This window comes from Arvicanthis niloticus, chromosome 2 (assembly GCF_011762505.2).
Source record: "Arvicanthis niloticus isolate mArvNil1 chromosome 2, mArvNil1.pat.X, whole genome shotgun sequence".
In the NCBI taxonomy this organism is placed as follows: domain Eukaryota; kingdom Metazoa; phylum Chordata; class Mammalia; order Rodentia; family Muridae; genus Arvicanthis; species Arvicanthis niloticus.
This window is the reverse complement of record NC_047659.1, coordinates 67,883,960-67,904,330: the sequence shown is the minus strand read 5'-3', so window position 1 is coordinate 67,904,330 and position 20,371 is coordinate 67,883,960. Positions and strand designations below refer to the sequence as shown.

Sequence of the window (20,371 nt, the reverse complement as noted above, 5' to 3'; positions counted from 1 at the left end):
CAGAGAAACCCTGTCTCAAAAAAACAAACAAACAAACAAACAAATAAATAAATAAAAAGAGTTCCAGGACTACACAGAGAGACCTTGTGTCAAAAACAAAACAAAACACCAGGAGAAAGGAGCTGGGTAAGTAGTACCCAGCCGTCATCCCAGCCCTTGAGGGCCAGACCAATCCAGTATACATAGTGAGATACTGTCTACAAAAAAGAGGAAAAAAGGTTTTCATAAAACCCCAGAAAGCAAAAACTAACAAACAACACCAACAAAACCCTCACTAGTACAGTTTTGTAGGCATTGAACCCAGAGCATGCTGGGTAAGCACTGTACCACTGAGTTCTCTATTACTATTTATTTATTGTATCTGAATACGCTATAACTGTCTTCAGACACACCAGAAGAGAGCATTGGATCCCATTACAGATGGTTGTGAGCCACCATGTTGTTGCTGAGAATTGAACTCAGGACCTCTAGAAGAACAGTCAGTGCTCTTAACCACTGAGCCATCTCTCCCCTGCTATTACTTTTTTAGTGACATAAATAGAAACATTTAGTTTAATATGTGATTAATTCATCCAATAATTGAAATGCAAAGAAAAAGCATCCACCAATTTTGGAGTAAGTTTAGTGTGAGGAATTTATGCTCACTTCATACAGACAGGAGAGAAAGCTGAGGTACAAATACAGATAGGGAAATGAATGGCCAAGCCTAACAGCAATGGCAGCATGCCTACGAAGGCAGAAAGAAGCAGCAGCACTAATGGGGAGCATAGCCATGGCCATGCGATGGTGTCTGTGCTGCAGCTCTGTGGCGCCAGACACTTTATACTCTGGGTAAGATTGGGGCAGGGCCAGGCTCACTGCTCCAGTGTGGGTAGAACCAAGTTTTGCTTAGTTCTGCAGCTGCACCCTCAGTTCTGCAGCTATACCCTCAGTTTAGAAGCTGTACCCTCAGTTCTGCAACTGCACCCTCAGTTCTGCAGCTATACCCTCAGTTTAGAAGCTGCACCCTCAGTTCTGCAGCTATACCCTCAGTTTAGAAGCTGTACCCTCAGTTCTGCAGCTATACCCTCAGTTTAGAAGCTGTACCCTCAGTTCTGCAACTGCACCCTCAGTTCTGCAGCTATACCCTCAGTTTAGAAGCTGCACCCTCAGTTCTGCAGCTGCACCCTCAGTTCTGCAGCTATACCCTTAGTTCAACTGCACCCTCAGTTCTGCAGCTGTACCCTCAGTTCAACTGCACCCTCAGTTCAGCAGCTGCACCCTCATTTCTGCAGCTATACCCTCAGTTCTGCAGCTGCACCCTCAGTTCAGCAGCTGTATCCTAAATTCTGCAGCTGTACCCTCAGTTCTGCAGCTGCACCCTCAGTTTAGAAGCTGCACCCTCAGTTCTGCAGCTCTACCCTCAGTTCTGCAGCTCTACCCTCAGTTCAAGCTGCACCCTTAATTCTGCAGCATGTCAGGTACCTGGACTAGAAACTCCACCATGCTGAGTAAGAGCTAGTTCTAACTGGAGCTGGGTAGACCCTGAGCCACATCAGGACATGAGTCTGCTGTGGAGGACTTGGAGATGGATAGGGTAAAGAAATACTGAAGAGTCTTGACCTGTGTAATTACAAAATGAAGTTGATGTGAACTCGTTTGAGGATGAAGTCAGGGTGAAGCTGTTTTCTGGCATACAAGCAGCAAGTTTTCTCACCCCAGACAGTCACATGAGTGAAAACATGAAGGATGAACTATGTTAGAAGAAATAAATTGAGGAGAAGTATATGCTTATACAACGGGGATTTTAGAGCCTTGGAAAAGCTGCTAACTTTATTCATTTATGGTGTCCTAACAGATTAAACTGTGTGAAATTTTAACCATATGTAGTTGGAGTAGGACATAGTTAAGTTTATACTATTTTATAAGGTTCAGGAGGAAATGAACAGAAATCCCATTGAATATTTTCAGCACATATATTAAAAATGTGGGAAGGGCTCCATGCTTAAGTAGTCTTGCCAAAAATGTAATTAAACCACAACATCAATCATTTTCCCACCAGCAGTTTCCTTCTCACTGTTCCCTTTACCTGTTTAAAATACTGAAAGAAGCCTGCAGGCTTCATCAGACTGCAGGAAATCTATGACATGGACAGGTTCTCACCCAGAATCCCCTGTAAGTCCTTAGAGAAATCCAGAGGGCGATGCTAAGGAACTAAGGGAACCGTCCATTACGAATTTCTAGAAGACCAGCAGATTCTGTAGGACAAACAGCCTGATTCTTCAAGCAAATTGTATGGGGAAGGGAGATGGGGAAGTAATGTGGTAACTACTAAGTAGGCACAGATTTAAACAAATAATTGTATTGTGGATTTCATTGTATTCTGTCTTAATACTTTATATTTGAATCGGTTGTATAATTTTTTAAATCATATAATGAAATCTGATACCTACTCTATTTCCCTCTTGAACTCCTCTCATATCCCCCTGACATTTCTCCCTCCAAGCTTCATGTTTGTTTTTAATAACCTACTAAGTCATGTTTATGCTGCCAATATGTTTATGGGTGTGGGGCCATCCACTGGAGCATGGACAGCCCACCATGGGCCATCTGTCTCCTCGGTAAAGGGGAGACAGATAGAAGGTAGGACCTTGATATCACCTGTGCCCTGTCTGTGCTGGGATTCTGGCTGCCTTGAGCTTGTGTAGGTATCCACAGCTTCTGTGAGTGATGATTGTGATCTCATGTCATATCCAGAAGATGCTATTTCACAGCACCCTCCTGTCCTCTGCCTGTTCCATGCTTCCTGCCTCCTCTTGATTGATATGGTAGTATCCTGATCCCTACTGTGGTGAGCTCAACACTGGTTCATTTAGGGCTAAACACTGAGTCTCCCATTCTCAGCATCTCACACCTGCCTCTAGTGCTGCTGGCTGTAGGAAGCAGCTTCTCTCAGCAAGGGTGAGAGCATCCCAGGCCTGTCTGCTGGGAGCAAGGCTGCCCTGGCTAGCTGGATTCTGATGCAAGCCAGGATGTAAAATTGGATTTCAGAAAGAGAAGAAAGAAATAGTTGGTAACTTGAACATGGACTAGGTATTTAATATTAAGAGATTGTTATTTTAAATATATGGCAATAGTATAGTTTTAGGCTTCTAAGTTATTTTCTTTCAGAAACAAAAATATTTGCTAGTAAAAAAAATTAAAATAAGGGTCTGGGTGGGCAAGAGATGGCCCAGCAGTTAAGAGAACTTGCTGCTCTTCCAGAGGACCAGGATACTGGCTTTCACATGGTGGCGCACACACACACACACACACAAATAAATGAATCTTAAAAAGTCTCATGAAGGAAAGGTGGAAACTGAAGGAGGAACAGCCAGCTAATCTGAATGAGCCTGTCTAAAGATCTGACTGACTGGTTGGCTCGATGGCCTAGTGGGTAAAAGTGCCTGCCTCAACACGCCTAACACTAGCATTGGATCCTTAGGACCCGCTGTGGAAGGAGAGAACCAACTCCAAAAGTTATCCTTTGACCTTTACATACATGTCAGTGGAGGCACTTACATACACATAATGATAATAAATAAAATTTAAAATTTTTAAGTAAAAAATTTTAGAAAAATTGCATGTCTATTCACATTCCATGACCAAAGAAGGTCACATGGTGAAGCTTGTTATATACATTAGAAAAAGAGTGGGATTGGGAGAGACCATGGGAAACAGATTGTAGGATATAGGATATGCTCTTTTTTAATAGGAGAATCATTTTTAGAGATTTATTTTTAATTTTATTTTTTAGTGTCCATATACATGAATGTCTTTCTGGGAATGTGTGCATATGAATGCAGGTGCCCCAGAAGAGGACACCAGATCCCCAGGAGCTAGAATTACAGGTGTTTGTGAGCACCTGACAGGGGTGCTGGGAACTGAACTCAGGTCCTCCGGAAAAGCAGTGATGCACTCTTAATCACTGAGACATCTCTTCAGCCCCTTCTGCTTTTTGAGACATGGTCTCATGAAGCCCAGGCTGGCCTTGAACTTGCTGGATAACTGAGATTGGCCTTGAATTTCTGATCATCCTCACCTTACCTCCCCAGTGTTGGGATTACAGGTCCATCTCCCCTGGCTAAATAATTAGTAATAATAACCCTTAATGGCTAAAACTACCATTTTGGGCCTGACTTTATGGGCTTTTTACCATATCTGTGATGCATAATCCAGGCACCAGGCTGACAGATAAGCCACAGCCTGTATAGTAGCTTTCTCAGTAGCTTAAGTAAAACATAGCTTACCTACCAGAGGGCCACAGGGTTTCTCACATCATGTTTTGTAGGCAATTATGTGGAGCGAGCAATCATGGAAAATTATCTTATGAGGAAGGGCAGGACAGGACACGAAGGAGTGTGATACAGCCAGTCATAGTAACATGATTTCCCATGATAGTTAAAACATGATGATATGCCATACCCATCAGAGTGCATCAAATAAAAGCAAGGCCATGGTCTCCTGGTACAATTTTTATAATCACGATGAGGAGCCAACTTGTCAATGTCTAAGTCAGATGCAGGGCTGGTAAGGTAGCTCTGAGGGTGAAGGTGCTGCTAAGCTGAAGACTTGAGCGCACTCTGCAGAACAGCCATGATGGAAGGAGAACTGACTGCCACACATCATCTGTCCTCCGACTTCACACGCCTAGTTGTACTCATGCTAGAACTCTTGCACTGAACACAGGCAAGCCTATTAGAGGAAAATAATCTAGCACCCCAAGAGCCCTCAGTGCTGGTATCTCCTCTGCCAGGGGGTGGAACTTGGTGAGCCCCTCCCCAGTCCTTGCTGGGATTTTCACTGGTATCATCTTGGGAATGCTTTACCGCTTCAGCCTCATATGTGTTTGTATGAATTTATGTATGCAGTAGCCTGTCGTGTCTGGAGAAGAGTTTCACAGTACTCTCTGCCATCCCAGGCTCTTAGATTTCCACCTCTTCTGAGCCTTGATGTGTGATATTCATGTCTCAAATAGGGCTGAGCACTCACCCCACAGTCTCTTGTTCTCTGTACCTGGACCATGGTGACTGTAACTCACCATCCACAGCAGAAAGCAGCTTCTCTGATGAAGGTGGAGAGATGCCGAGCTATGGCTACAGTGATGGGTGTCTACAGTACATAGGTGCCGAGCTATGGCTACAGTGATGGGTGTCTACAGTACATAGGTGCCGGGCTATGGCTACAGTGATGGGTGTCTACAGTACATAGGTGCCGAGCTATGGCTACAGTGATGAGTGTCTACAGTACATAGGTGCCGAGTTATGGCTACAGTGATGGGTGTCTACAGTACATAGATGCCGAGCTATGGCTACAGTGATGGGTGTCTACAGTACATAGATGCCGAGCTATGGCTACAGTGATGGGTGTCTACAGTACATAGGTGCCGAGCTATGGCTACAGTGATGGGTGTCTACAGTACATAGGTGCCGAGCTATGGCTACAGTGATGGGTGTCTACAGCACATAGGTGCCGAGCTATGGCTACAGTGATGGGTGTCTACAGTACATAGATGCCGAGCTATGGCTACAGTGATGGGTGTCTACAGTACATAGGTGCCGAGCTATGGCTACAGTGATGGGTGTCTACAGTACATAGGTGCCGAGCTATGGCTACAGTGATGGGTGTCTACAGCACATAGGTGCCGAGCTATGGCTACAGTGATGGGTGTCTACAGCACATAGGTGCCGAGCTATGGCTACAGTGATGGGTGTCTACAGCACATAGGTGCCGAGCTATGGCTACAGTGATGGGTGTCTACAGCACATAGGTGCCGAGCTATGGCTACAGTGATGGGTGTCTACAGTACATAGGTGCCGAGCTATGGCTACAGTGATGGGTGTCTACAGCACATAGGTGCCGAGCTATGGCTACAGTGATGGGTGTCTACAGTACATAGGTGCCGAGCTATGGCTACAGTGATGAGTGTCTACAGTACATTTTAAGCTGAATTCTGGTACTGAGGTTTTCCTCTAGGACCTTTGACATACCCAGATACAAGTTTTTGTTCCAGTTAGCTGTTCATTAGAGATTTGTGTATGTGTGCCAGGTATGTGCGTGTGACTGTCGGTGTCCATAGGGACCAGAGGAGGGTATCAGATCCCTTACAGTTGGAATTACAGGCTGTTGTGAGCCACCCAATGTAAATGCTAGGAACTGAACTTAGGTCCTCTGGGAGAACAGAAAGTGCTCTTACCTACTGAGCCATCTCTCCAGCCCCTAATGTTTTGTTTTGTTTTTATAGTAAATAAAAAAATTAGAGAAGCAACTTAAGCATTGATTAAAAAAATAAATGATATATTTTATATATGCATTCACATGGAAATGTACAGCTACAATGGCTGATACAGGTAGTATTAAAATATAGTGTTAAGTTTACCAAGGTTTAGAGTAGTACATCAGCATAAGACCATTTATGTAGAGAATTGAGGGGTTGTTTGGATCAATACATAATCACAATAATACTTTAAGAGAGTAACAGGACGCCGGGCAGTGGTGGCGCACGCCTTTAATCCCAGCACTTGGGAGGCAGAGGCAGGCGGATTTCTGAATTCGAGGCCAGCCTGGTCTACAGAGTGAGTTCCAGGACAGCCAGGGCTACACAGAGAAACCCTGTCTCGAAAAACCAAAAAGGGGAAAAGAGAGAGAGAGAGAGAGAGAGAGAGAGAGAGAGAGAGAGAGAGAGAGAGAGAGAGAACAAATGAATCCTTCATATGGATGCCATTCAGAGAAGGTGGTATAACTAAGGGCATGCCAGATTCCTTGTCTTCCTATGGCAGGGTTAGCGCTCATTACATTCTTCTTTGATTTCTGTGCCATCTAGCTGAAATCTTTTTTTAATCCATTTTTTTCTTTTAACTCATGTGTGTGTGTGCATGCATGTGTGTGTACCTGTGTATGAGCACAGGCACATGCATAAATGCATGATAGTTGAAAAGCGGCTTGTTGAAGCTCTGCTGTGCATTCTAGGACTGATGAGATCCTCCAACCTGACAGCACATGCCTTCCCCTGCTGAGACTCTCACTGCTCCCCACTGGGTTTGATTTTGTTAACAGAAACAACTAGTTGCTCAAAAAATTCACATAGAGGAGAATGAGGACAGAGACACAGGCCTGGAACAGAGACACAATAAAGAAGACCCCGACTGCATCAAGGCCAAAGTGCCCTTGGGAGACTTGGACCTTTATGATGGCACATATATAACTCTGGAGAGCAAGGACATCAGGTAAAGCAGTTCTCTTTCCAAAGGTAAAATTGCCCTGCATTAGTAAGGAAGATGGATAATGTTTCATCACTGATGACTTTATTAAAATTTGAAAGTTCAAAACAGCCAGGCAGTGGTGGCGCACACCTTTAATCCCAGCACTTGGGAAGCAGAGGCAGGTGGATTTCTGAGTTTGAGGCCAGCCTAGTCTACAGAGTGAGTTCCAGGACAGCCAGGGCTACACAGAGAAACCCTGTCTCCAAAAACAAAAACAACAAAAAAAAAAAGAAAAGAAAGTTCAAAACACATAATGTATATAAAAAGCTTGCAAACCAATTAGATGTTTTTTATACAATGATTTAAAACTGAGTTATTTACAGTAAAAAATAAATAAATAAATAAATAAAACACAAATGCCCAGTAAACATGTGGAAATATTTCTCAGAATTTATCATATGAGTATAAATTAAAACACTTTTAACTACCATCCTACAAAAAGCCCTTAAGATTGGTAGCTACTCAGAGAATGGGAGGGCTTTGAGTGACATTTCTAGAAAGAATTTAGCAGTCTTTGAAAGACCACCATCTTGGCTACTATTATTTTCTGATTTCTTCATTTGTCTTTTAATTTGAATTCCTTGAATATTGACTTTTTATGGCAGCTGTGTGGAAAGCTACAAGTGTTGGCTACATAATGCCGCTTATAAGGTTGGGACGCAGGGAGGACGTGAGAAGTTAGATTTCTCAGAGCTCTGTCTTTACCTCTTTCATTCACCTGCTGCTTCTTGATTTTAGGCCTGAGGATTTCATAGACACAGAATCTCCTGTCCCTCCAGACCCAGAGCAACCTGATTGTACTAAAATCCTAGAGCTTCCATATAGTATACATGCCTTTCAGCACTTACGAGTAAGTGGAGAACTTTGGGGATGGGAGGGTACTTTTTTTTTTTCCTTTTATTTGGTCTCATGCTTATAAAAGGTATTTTTCTTCCTGCAAGCCACCTTATAATTTTACCTACTCTTGTTAGATCTTAAAAATACTTTAAAATAAATGCTACAGGATACTGAGTTTCTTATGACTTATATCCTCTGCTATTTTTTTTAACTGTTTTTGAAATTGCCTCCTCCTTTAGGGTGTACAAGAGAGAGTTAATCTCTCTGCCCCTCTCTTACCTAAAGAAGATCCAATCTTCACATATTTGTCTAAACGCTTAGGAAGGAGTATTGACGACATAGGTCACCTCATTCACGAAGGCCTACAAAAGGTGAGTCACCCAGCAGCTCACTGAGCTAGGAGGCTCTGTGTGTCCAAGCACATGGTCCTCTCAGGATGTTTGTTGTTTGCTTGTCCCCATAAAGGAAGATGCAGAGTTACGATTACATTGGTACAAAGTCTATCGCCCAGCAGGAAGGAAGCGTGGGTAGAGTCATTCCCTTTACCAGGAAGAAATACTAAAAAGATTTATTTAAACTAATTGGAAAAAGAACAACAACAACTAGTAGAAGTAATGAGGGTACAAACTAGATTCTGTCAGTCACGTTTGTAAGAAAGTTAGCCATGGCTGCATCTGCACACAATGCACTTTACAGCTGTTCTTGTCCCTAGACACTTACCGCTATATTTGCCTGTAATTTTCTCACAAGAATTTCTACCTGGTAGTGCGTGCCTATAGTCTCAGCTACCCCTGGGGCTGAGTTGAGAGACATTCCTAAACCCACCAGCTCAAGACCAGCATAGGCAACACAGAGACTCTAGCTCCAGAAACTAAAGGAGGAAAAAACAAAAAGGAAGTAGGGAATTATATAGCATGAACCAAGACTGTAGACGTGTCATTCAGGCAAGTGTGGAAATTCAGCAGGTACTTGCTGCTCTTTCCTTCCCTGTTAGACACACAGGCTGGGGGTGTCGCCCAGTTTGTGTAGTGCTTGCCTTACCCTTTGGGGCCCTGGTTTCCAGCTTCAACATTGCATAAACCCAGTGTGGTGACTGGTTCGTGCTTATAATTCCATATTCTGGAGACAGAGGCAGGAACATGAGACATTCAAGTCATCCTTGACTACATAGCAAGTTTGAAGGCAGCTGAGGCTCCATGAGACCTTGTCTCAAGAAGAAAATACAGTTCTGTCTCTAAGCAGTATGATTATAGTGGTATTAGGTAGACTATTATTACAACATGTATGTATAGTTTATTCTCATATATAACTATATCAAGAGATGAATTTTTGATTGCAAAAATAAAAACAGTTTTGTTTTCAAGTGCATTTTCTAAATATTTTTATAGTGAAGTTACCCTCTCCACTGTGTCCTTCCAAAGGTGTGTTTGTATTCACAAAACACAAAGAATCAGGAACATCGGGCTGGGGTGTCCACCCTCTGATCATGACAGCACTTTGTGTGTGTTCACTGCGTGTTTATTTGCTTGCTTGTTTGCTTCTGAGAGATAGGTTCTCACTGTGAGGTCCAGTCTGGCCTGGATCTCACTGTGTAGCACAGACTAACCTCAAAGTCATGGTGATCCTCCTGCCCTGGCCTCCCACCATGACTCTACAAGGATGTTTGGAGCGGTGCAGTGGTTTTTGGCTGTATCCTTCGTGTTTTTATCACTGTAGCTCATCTTGCTTTCTTCATGTTGAGTTTCAGAAGAGCCAGTGTCTTAGTTGTGCCCATTTTGAGCAACCTCAGTCAAACAAACAAACAAACAAACAAAAGCCCTGTCTTTGGTTATATTTGACTGTTATTTTGTTCCTCTCTAGAATTCTTCCTCCTGGGTACTGTATAACCTGGCTTCATTTTACTGGAGAATAAAAAATGAGCCCTATCAGGTAGTGGAGTGCGCCATGCGAGCGCTTCACTTCTCTTCCAGGTGAGATTCCTCTTCTTCGGGCCTCCTGACCAGCCACACCACTGAGGACTGTTAAAGAGTAACACATAGGGAGCTACAAGAAGCAGTGTTGTCTTGTGACTTCACACTTCTCCATCTCTTAATCAAAGACAATAGCCTCATCACAAAAGAAAGGTCACAGATATCAGTACAAATTGAAAGCTGTGTAATATAACATTCATTAAGGAAAAAGATATGTAAGGTAGATAGGCTGCCATTCACCTGAGATGTTGGTACCAGGACAAACACTGGAGGAATTAGCATGGGTTGAGCCTACCTTTCCTTGTATGTGTGTAGGTGGGTGTGGTGTATATGCACAGGTATGCGCATGAGTGCCTAAACCCACACACTGCCTGGCCTCCTCAGATGACTTCTTCTGTTGCTCTCCACCTTAGTTTTAAGGCAGGGTCTCTCACTGAGCCTGAAGTTGACATTTTTACTAGATTAACCAATTGGTCAGCAGGCTCCTGGAATCCTCCTATGCTTACAGTGACACCAGACTTTTATGTGAGTGCTGAAGGTCCACTCTCTGAGCCATCTCCCCAGCCCCAAACCGACTTCTCTTAAAGCAAATATAAACTGTAAATGAATTTTTAAATCATAAATTTTCTGCCAGATCTTATTTTTGTGGCCACACTTGTAGCTGTGAGGTTGAGGAAAGGTGATCAGGAATTCACAAACGAGAGGAGAAACATGCGGGATCGTTCACAGACTCATGACCTATGTGAGAGAGGACCTTGAGCTGCACTTCCTCTCTTCCAGGCACAATAAAGACATTGCTCTGGTCAATTTGGCCAATGTTCTACATAGAGCGCATTTCTCCGCGGATGCTGCTGTCGTGGTCCATGCAGCTCTGGATGACAGCGATTTCTTCACCAGCTATTACACACTGGGGAATATATACGCAGTAAATACGACTTTCTTGTTTGTTGACATAGAGCAGTTGCTAGAGGGGGTGAGCTCTGTCCAGTTCTTTCATTTTGTTTTTTTCTCAGTAGACTGATTCCTTTTCATTTTGTCTGAACAATAGAAATAAAGTAATTGGTGGGAAGGGGGAAAAATAACTCCATAATGTGTCATAACACTCTTAGCTTTTGAACAAAATAAATAGATAAACTGAAATTCTAAACTGCAGAATAACCTCTTAAAGATAGTAGGCCTCTCCAGCTCTAGTATTCCTTGGTGTTACAGGGATTTATCAAAACAGTTTTCACTGCAGAATGAAGTAGCTGTGACTTCATAAATCATGAGGGCTTTGGTCAGATGCAACCAGCCATGGTTAACATTTCTTCCCCTGTGTGTATGTATGTGTGTGTGTGTTTTGTCTCCCCAGATGCTCGGGGAATATAACCATTCGGTGCTCTGTTACGACCATGCTTTGCAAGCCAAACCTGGGTTTGAGCAAGCTATAAAGAGGAAGCATGCTGTCCTGTGTCAGCAAAAACTGGAGCAGAAGCTAGAGGCTCAGCATAGGTAACTGGAAGCAAAAATTTCACTGAAGCACCATCACCACAGACCCTTGGGTTAGAACCATGTCAAGAGGCATCACTTTAATATGGTCAAAACAAAGAGGAAACTTTCATCATACCGCACATCCATCCCTGTTCACCAAATCCAAATGGCTTAGCACAGTTCCGTGACAAGGTAGCTGACTCTCCAACATCATCAGTGCCAGGAACTAGAGAACATTTGTAATTAAAAGCTCTCCAATTAGATCTTTACAAGTTGTTTATTCATTTGTTTTGAGACAGTTTCATTCTATAACCCAGTGTCTTAGTTACTTTTCTATTGCTCTGGAGAGACACCATGGCCATAGCAACTTATAAAAAACAGGGTTTAATTGGGGCTTGCTTACAGTGTTAGTTCATAAACATCATGGCAAGGAGTTTGGCAGCAGACAGACAGGCATGTGCAGTCTACTGGAGCAGCATCTTATCGCTTACATCTGATCTGCAAGTAGTAGTCATCAAAGAGAGAGACGGAGCCTAGTGTGGACTTTTAAAAGCCCCAGTGAGACACCTCCTTTAACAAAGCTATACCTGCTAATCCTTCTCAAAGCAGTTCCATGAACGTCAGAGCGAGTATCCCTGTTCAAACCATCATACACAGCCTAACCTAGAATTCACTGGAGCCACTGTGGAGCAGTGAGCTCTCCGCAATCCTCCTGCCTCAGCCTCCCAAATGCTAGGATCACAGGTGTGAGGTACCAGGCCCAACCTTTTGATCTTCTGTTACTATCATGACACGTAGAGCTCTTGGGGAGGCTCTGGGTATGCAGGAATCCTGCTGATTACAACCTTATTTTAACAGAGTACAGTGTGTCAGTAAAATCACTTGTACATACAGTATTTGATCTTTCTTCGTGCCTTTGGTTGACATTGCATTTGGCCTGAATCTTCTTTGGGTGTGTATTAGGTTGGACAGCAGTGGGACTCTTTTGTATTTGATCTTATCAAGATTCCTAGCAAAACGTGTTTGCTTCCATAGGTAATAAGGCCAGCTAAAAAACTTGATAGAATTCAAAAGAGAAAATTTTTATTCCTCAAAATTAGCCTTCATTTTTTGGGTCCATTTTGGTTATTCAGAAGAATTTTAGAACTCATTAAACGTGTGTATTTGATCGTCTCCTAATCCTTTTAAAGCATTGTGTAGTGAGGCAGAAGGAAGGGCAGCTTGCTTTCCTGTAACAGGCTTCTGTTCCACTGGATCCACATGTGCCCTGGCTGAGCATCCTCCAGTGTTGTTCTCTTAGTACTCGAGCTCACTCCCTCATAGTCTCTGGAGGTGTCAATTCTCTAGGTTACAATACAGTGTATAAGAAAGCCTTGGTGTTAAAGCGTCATCAGCCAGCTAGCTCATTGGAGTCAGATGGTGAAGAACAGAATTTCTCTGTTTTAAGGAACTAGAATATGAGACCAGGATACTGTGGCCCTAAATCCTTTTCAGTCTTTCTGCAGAATGAAAGTGAAAAGGAGAAAAGGCTTAGAAGGGTTTTGCATGGCAGTGGCATATACACTGCTGTGGTAAACACCATCAACAAAAGCAACTTGGGCAGGAAAGGCTTTATCACATCTTAGAGCTTACTGTCTAACATTGAGGGAAGTCAGAGCAGGAACTGATGCAGAGGCTATGAAGGAGTGCTGCCATGTGGCTTACTCAGCCTGCTGTCTTAGAGCATCTAAGACTATCACACCATGAGCAACACTGCCCTCTGTGGGATTGGCATATCGTTATATTATTCGTTAAACAAGAGAATGCTCCACAGGCTTGCCCCAGGCCCAGTCTTATGGAAACATTTTCTCAATTGTAGTTCTTAGATGACCTAGCTTGTATCAAGTTGACATACAAGTAGCAGCACAAATACAGTTTTTAATTATTTATGTATTTTAATATGTATTTGTGTATTTATATGATGCAAGAGATCAAACCCCAAGACTTGTACATTCTAGGCAACTTCTCTGACATATCCTCAGCCCTAAGTTTATTTTAGGTGATTTATAAAGACATAAAGGTGTGCATGTTTATAGGGTCCGATGTGAAATTTCAATGCATACATCCATTGTCTGGATCCACCACTGTCTATTTACCGTAAGGATGTGTAAATAAATATCTGAGGATGTAGTGTCTTCAGCTCAGGCAGCTGGGTGGGTGGCAGTACAGTTTTTCTGTGGAGAAAGGGAAGAGACGAGGAAGAGCACGTTTTACAGGTAACATAGTTCACTTGGGAAAGGCCCTCAGCAGGCATACTGTGTGCCTCGGCTCTGCCTTGCTCTCAGCTGTGTGCTCTGTCTGGGAAGATAGGGCAGGTGAGTCCGGTTTTTTTGAAACCTGAAAATACCAATGCATCATTTGATTTTAAGACAGTATATTTAGGAAAAGGCCTTTGCATTCATGTTTTTTTTTCAAGCAATAATTTAAATTTCAATGTTTCTCAAGTATTAATTTACAGAATAGCTTTTATTTAGCACTGTTATTCTTGAATTTCTGGTGTAGAGTTCTTATTAATAACAGTTATTGCTAATAATCATACAGTTAATGTATATAAACAAGTTTTAAAAATCACAAATTTCAAGGTCTGGCTTTTCTGATTTTAAAACTGTTAAGGTCCCTTCAGAGGACGCTGAATGAATTGAAGGAGTACCAGAAGCAGCATGACCACTACCTGCGGCAGCAGGAGATCCTGGAGAAGCACAAGCTGATTCAGGAGGAGCAGATCTTGCGGAACATCATCCACGAGACGCAGATGGCAAAAGAGGCGCAACTGGGTGAGTCGTGGCCTGACTGCACGCAGGTCAGAAATCCCTCCCAGCATGCTTGAGTGTAGCCTTAAAGCAGTATGAAGTTGTATTTATGACTTTTCTAGATCTTTTTAAAAATCGTGTGTGTGTGTGTGTGTGTGTGTGTGCACATGTGAGTGTGCCATAGTGCATGAGTAGAGACCAGAGGATAAACCAGGGGAGTCAGTTTTCTCCTTCCCCCATGTGGGATCCCGGTATTAAACTTGGGTCATTGGGCTTGGCAGCAAGCACCGTTATCTACTGAGCCTTATCCCAACCTGATTTTCTTACATCTTTTTGTTTCTTTGTTTATTTTAGTTTTAGTTTATGTGTATGTGTGTGTGCCTGTTTGTTTGTGTAGCATGTGCTTGCAGGTACGTGCAGAAGCTACAATGAGCATGAGGTCTCCTAGAGCCAGACTGACAGGCAGTTATGAGCCACCTGGTGTGGATGCTAAGAACCACATCTGGATTGCCCTCTGCAAGAACAGCACATGCTGTTAACCACTGAGCCATCTCTCCAGCCCCAGAACTTTCTTAAGTCTCAAAACCAAGAGTAATCACAGTTGCTGTACCAGGAGACCTGGGAGCTGCTTTCAGCAACTTTCATTTCCATTTTAACATAAAAACCAATCTGCAAATTCTTATGTTTCTGGTATTTAACCAGCATTAATATGCATATCATTCTCCCAGAGATCTTGGTATGGTTCAAATTCTGCCACAGGATGTGTGAGGTGAGGCCTGAGCTTCTGCCCTCATAGCAAATACTGCACAGCAGGCTGTAAGGCCTTCCTCTAAGCCAGTTTTCTCAACCTTCCTAATACTCTACTGTGACCCTTTAATACAGTTCCTCATGCTGTGGTGACCCTCCACCATACAGTTATTTTCCTTGCTACTTTATAACTCTTATTTTGTTTGCTACTGTTATGAATTGTGATCCACATATTTGATATTCAGGATTCCCTGAATATCTGATATGTAACCCCTGTGAAAGGGTCATTCATCCTCCAAAGGTGTCATGACCCACAGGTTGAGAACAGCTATCTAAGCAGACAGAGGAGTGCTAGAAACAAAACATGCATACTCTGACAAAGCAAACAGTTTTTCCCTTTTTCTGTCCTAAAAACAAAACTATTTTAGAAATAGGACTTTAGACTAGAATTAGTAGACTCTTCTACTCAGGTAGGAAATCTTGGTTTAGTCAGTATCTACTAGTTGCAAGGGAGTTGAAATCATTTCCATAGTTGTACATAGAATTGTTCGTGTGCATTATTGGTTGGTTGGTTGGTTGATTGGTTGGTTGGTTGGTTGGTTGGTTGTTTTTTTCAGAGAAGATAATGCATAGCTTTTATCAACATTTCTTGAAGTCCATTTCCTCCAAAAAGTAGAACCACTAATCTAGAGGAACTTAGGTTGGCAAGAAATAGATGATATAATTGTATGCAGACTTATTTTGATTGTGATTAAAGTCCAAGGGAACAGATCTGACAACTCAGCCATAGAGAATAAAGTCCTCGAATGCCTTATTTTGATGAGTGTGTTCATCTGGAAGGACTCTTGAGCATTGCACCTTCACTGTGACATTTGTCCATTTAAAGTCCCTTTAATGGTTTATCTTTGCCATTTTTAGTATAAAGAATATATTCATATTGTAGGATTTTTTTTTTTTAGTGATCAATATGCACCAAATGAAACCTGAGCTCTTACATAGGCGTGTAGAACAAAATTGGGAACTATAGAGAACAAATTCTCTCTGTCAGAGTCTCTACAAACCATGTAATCAAGACAGACAGAACCTAACTGCTGGAGTGATCAATTAGTGGAGTTAATCTCTCCTTGCTGTATACGGAGGAAAACTGGGACTTTAGAGATGTATTTATAATTCGGGGGGGGGGGGGGGGGAGAAGTATTGCAGCACATGAATACAGGTGTCCTCATCGGCCAGAGGGGTCAGATCCACCTGGAGCTGGAGTTACATTGGTTGGGAGCCACCTGATATGAGTGGCAAGAACCAAACACAGATCCTCTGAAAGAGCAGTATGTGTTCTTACTGCTTAACCATCTCACCAGTGCCAAACTGGGACTTCTTTAATGATTTCATTTAATTAACTATTAATGAGTGTTTCTCTGTCTGGATAGCTTGAAGACTTCTAAGCTCTAAGAAAGAGGCACAAGATTAAAACAGTATGATATACACTCAGAAAAGACATGCTGTCGCTGCATGACTTAGCTAATCATTTGTATAACTTCTTCTTGCCCAGGAAATCATCAGATATGCCGGCTGGTCAACCAGCAGCATAGTTTGCATTGCCAATGGGACCAACCTGTGCGCTACCATCGAGGAGATATCTTTGAAAATGTGGACTATGTTCAGGTCTTTTTCTTGGTCTCTTCTAGTTTTTACTGTCACTTGTGTGTAAATAATTTCATGTTTTATTCCTTTGACTTCTTATAAATTCAATTACTAAAATGTGTGACTACCATTTAAAGCTTTTAAAATTTTTATTGTCTGTTATGTGTATGAAGACAGATGTTGTTGTCAATGATCAATTCCATGGATAACATTTCATTTCCCAAAGTACTATTACTGTGCCTACGTGCATGTATTTTTGATTCTTTTCCCCTTTGCTATGGGAGTTACTACTATCTAACTCAGTTTTAATTTATCCTTCTAAACCAGTGGTTCTCAGCCTTCCTGATGCAGTGGCCCTTTAATATAGTTCCTCATGTTGTGGTGACCCCAACCATAAAATTACTTTTTTCTACTTCATAACCATAATTTTACTACTGTTATGTATCATAATGTAAATGTCTGATATGCAACGTCTAAGGGGTTATGACCCACAGATTGAGAACTGCTGTTCTAAGGTATGAGTTAGACCTACTTAAAATGTAGAAAAGACTTTCCTAAAGTCTCATTATGTTTCCCCTTCAGAAATATGAACAAAATTATGTCACACTAAAAGAAGAAAATACTTAATAAGTACCATTGCTAGGCATATGCATTCTCTTATACATAGTTGTGCACACATGCACACGCAGCCATTCTAGGTTGTCTGTTTGAAGAAAAGATTATGTAAATACAATTATATTGAGGGGCACAAAACTGTTCCTAGGTGAATGATGCCAGCAGTGTACACAACCAGGTCAACAATTAAAAAAGATATCAGATGCAAAACCAGCATCCTTCATATCTATCTTTCATAAGACCCACTGTGCACTGACCTAGAGAATTTCCTAGAGTCAAACTTAAAATAAGAGTCAAGAAGGCATTTCTAAGGAAACAAGCATAAGCAAATTTGAGCAATTTTTAAAGATGTATTTTATGTATGAGTATTCTATCTGCATTGTTTACCTCATGCCAGAAGAGGGCATCATATCCCATTGTAGATCGTTATGAGCCACGATGTGGTTGCTGGGAGTTGAACTCAGGACCTTGGAAAGAGCAGCCAATGCCCTTAACTTCTGAGCCATCCTCCAGCCTGAAATTTGAGCCCTTTCATTTGAACAGCCCCAGACAACATTAATAGTAATAGTAAGAAACAATGACAAATAGGCCTTTAAGCAGGGGCAGCAGCAGTGTGGGACAGATGCTCCTCTGATTTCCATGGACCAGTTGCAGCACCCATCCATGGTTGGCTTTCAAGACAACTCACACCACCAGAGAATGTAGCTCTCCCTCACAAGCCCAAGCATTCTGAGGAGGAAAGATGAAGGTTTAGAAATATGACTGAAATCCAGTGTGACTTTTGGATGTACTGGTGGTTTGCGGACTGCCCTGAACCAGTATCTTTCCAGTTATCTTGAGTCTGTGTACCAGAAGAGTGTTTCTTTTCATAAGACCTAGAGCTACAAATTCAACATGCTCACACCTTTCTCTCATATCCTTCCTTTTCCATCCCTTCCATGGTCCTTTTCTCATTCTCTATATCACCAGTAGAATTATGGTATCTTATAAATGTTCCAAATGTCTTATCTTGGATTGGAGGAAGGCTGTGTGTGTGTGTATGTTCTTTTATTATTTTTTTTTTGTTTCCTCTCTTTAGCTCTAAAGGTTGTATTTGCAATTGCCAAAAGCCTGTAATTTCTAAATGACAGCCAAATAAGACTCTTAAAAATACTTAAAAGGTTTTTTTTGTTATTTTTCATGTATATGAGTGTTTTGCCTGCGCGCGCGCGCGTGTGTGTGTGTGTATATATATATATATATATAGTATTATATGTGTGCCTAGTGTCCGAAGAGACAAAGAGAGTGTGAGATACCCCGATACTGGAGATACAGAGGGTTGTGAGCTACCATGTGGGTGCTGGGATCCTAACTAGGTCCTCTTCAAGAGCAGAACGTACTCTTAACTTCCGAGCTGTCTCTCCAGCCCCTAAGAATAGTTTCATCTTCCCTAGTTCTAACCACAGTACTAATTTTATAAGAATGATAACCAATTCAGTTTTGGCAAGGGGAAGAATAAATCACCTAATTAGTTAATCACTGAATCTAAACTAGGAAAACCATGAAAAGAAAGTAAAAGGACAGGAAACAATCCGTGTTTCTTCTCACCCTCGATAACGAAGCTGAGTGGAAGCTGGTAACTACACTGCATATCCACAGGAAAATAACTCTGGACATAGTTCTAAGAAGTAAATTATCCTATTGCTTCTGGCCTGCTTTCTGAGTTTCTATTAGACTACTGATGAATGTTTACTAGGTTTTGTTTAAAGTAAAATCCCCTCATAACTCCATTTTGAGTCACCATTGGATCAAACTTTTCATTTTCTAGTTTGGTGATGATTCATCAACCTCCAGTATGATGTCTGTGAACTTTGATGTTCCTATAAATCAGAGTGATGTCAGCGAATCTGTCAGGTCTTCTCCTGTAGCCCATTCTGTCCTCTGGGTCTGGGGCCGTGACTCTGATGCATATAGGGTAAGTGTGTAGAGACTGATGAAGGCATTTTCTCCAGCAGACACGGTCTAATACAGCAGTGGCCTCGCACTGCACTTAATGTGGCCCGACAATATGGAGCCTAGTGCAGCACACATTGAGTAAAATTGATATTAAATGGAAGGCATTCTATTACGGAATTATGGGTCAGTAAGCTCTTTCTGAGTTCCTCACAATCAACTGGGGCAAATAAAAGCCCTGATTCCAGTTGAGCATGCTGGGTATAATTACTAGCCCGTGTCTTCCTCACTTACTCAGTCAGTGCTGAATGCTAGAATGCTAGGCAGATACTAGGATGTACTGGATAAGCTTCATTCCCTATTGAAGCTTTATGGTAATAGAAGATGCATACAGTAAATACATTGGTAAATGCGTTTCTAGGCTACCATGAAGAGGTTGTATGTTAGCCAGGTTGTATGCTAGGGCATGCAGAAAGAAATGTGTACTTTTTATTTATAATTAAAATTTTAGAATTTAATTGGATTCTAATAATTAATTCAGCCATTAGAGCTAATTATTATATAAATTCCTTGAAATGTGGTAGCTTCAAGATATTAATAGATGTTTAGTATAGTTATTTATATGAAGAAAGATGAACATTTTACAAATTGCTAAAGAAATTGTTGGGAAGCTGAGACCAGAGGAATTGCCTTACTAAACAGCTTAGTAATTTTTGGCATTTACCCAAAGAATTTTGGTTGGGATTTTTTTCTTTGTTTTTTCAGTCTTAAAAGTTTACATGTCCTTTCAAGTACAGATATCAAATTGTGCCTCCAAACAAAAGATGTACCCTTATTATACAAAGTCCAAAGTTAGGGTAAACTTCAGGCTCAGGTGACCCAAGTGGCCAGTGACATTTACCAGTGACTTCCTCTCTTATGGTGTCAAGCACATTATTGGTTTCATCTGGAAACTTGATGGGATCCATCTAGGTAACTGGGACAGTAGGACCTCAGTTCATATGAACTGAGACTTGCTTTTCTTCCCAGTAATGCCACTAGTCTGTCCTTGTGTTTTATTGGCCCAACTAATGTAGGCCTGCCCTGCACC

General features: G+C 41.8%; 1 protein-coding gene across 4 annotated transcripts in view; it reads left to right on the top strand.

The window, feature by feature from the left end:
- Ttc17 (tetratricopeptide repeat domain 17) overlaps window positions 1–20,371 on the top strand; it is a 105,371-nt gene that overhangs the window by 19,216 nt on the left and 65,784 nt on the right. For all 4 annotated transcript variants that reach the window (XM_034494753.2, XM_034494752.2, XM_034494757.2 and 1 more), the window contains exons 3-11: window positions 7,075–7,244; window positions 8,019–8,130; window positions 8,357–8,488; window positions 9,978–10,087; window positions 10,868–11,012; window positions 11,439–11,578; window positions 14,210–14,370; window positions 16,643–16,755; window positions 19,157–19,303. In XM_034494753.2, the coding sequence (XP_034350644.1) occupies window positions 7,075–7,244; window positions 8,019–8,130; window positions 8,357–8,488; window positions 9,978–10,087; window positions 10,868–11,012; window positions 11,439–11,578; window positions 14,210–14,370; window positions 16,643–16,755; window positions 19,157–19,303 (1,230 nt within the window). The remainder of the gene's footprint in view (window positions 1–7,074; window positions 7,245–8,018; window positions 8,131–8,356; window positions 8,489–9,977; window positions 10,088–10,867; window positions 11,013–11,438; window positions 11,579–14,209; window positions 14,371–16,642; window positions 16,756–19,156; window positions 19,304–20,371) is intronic.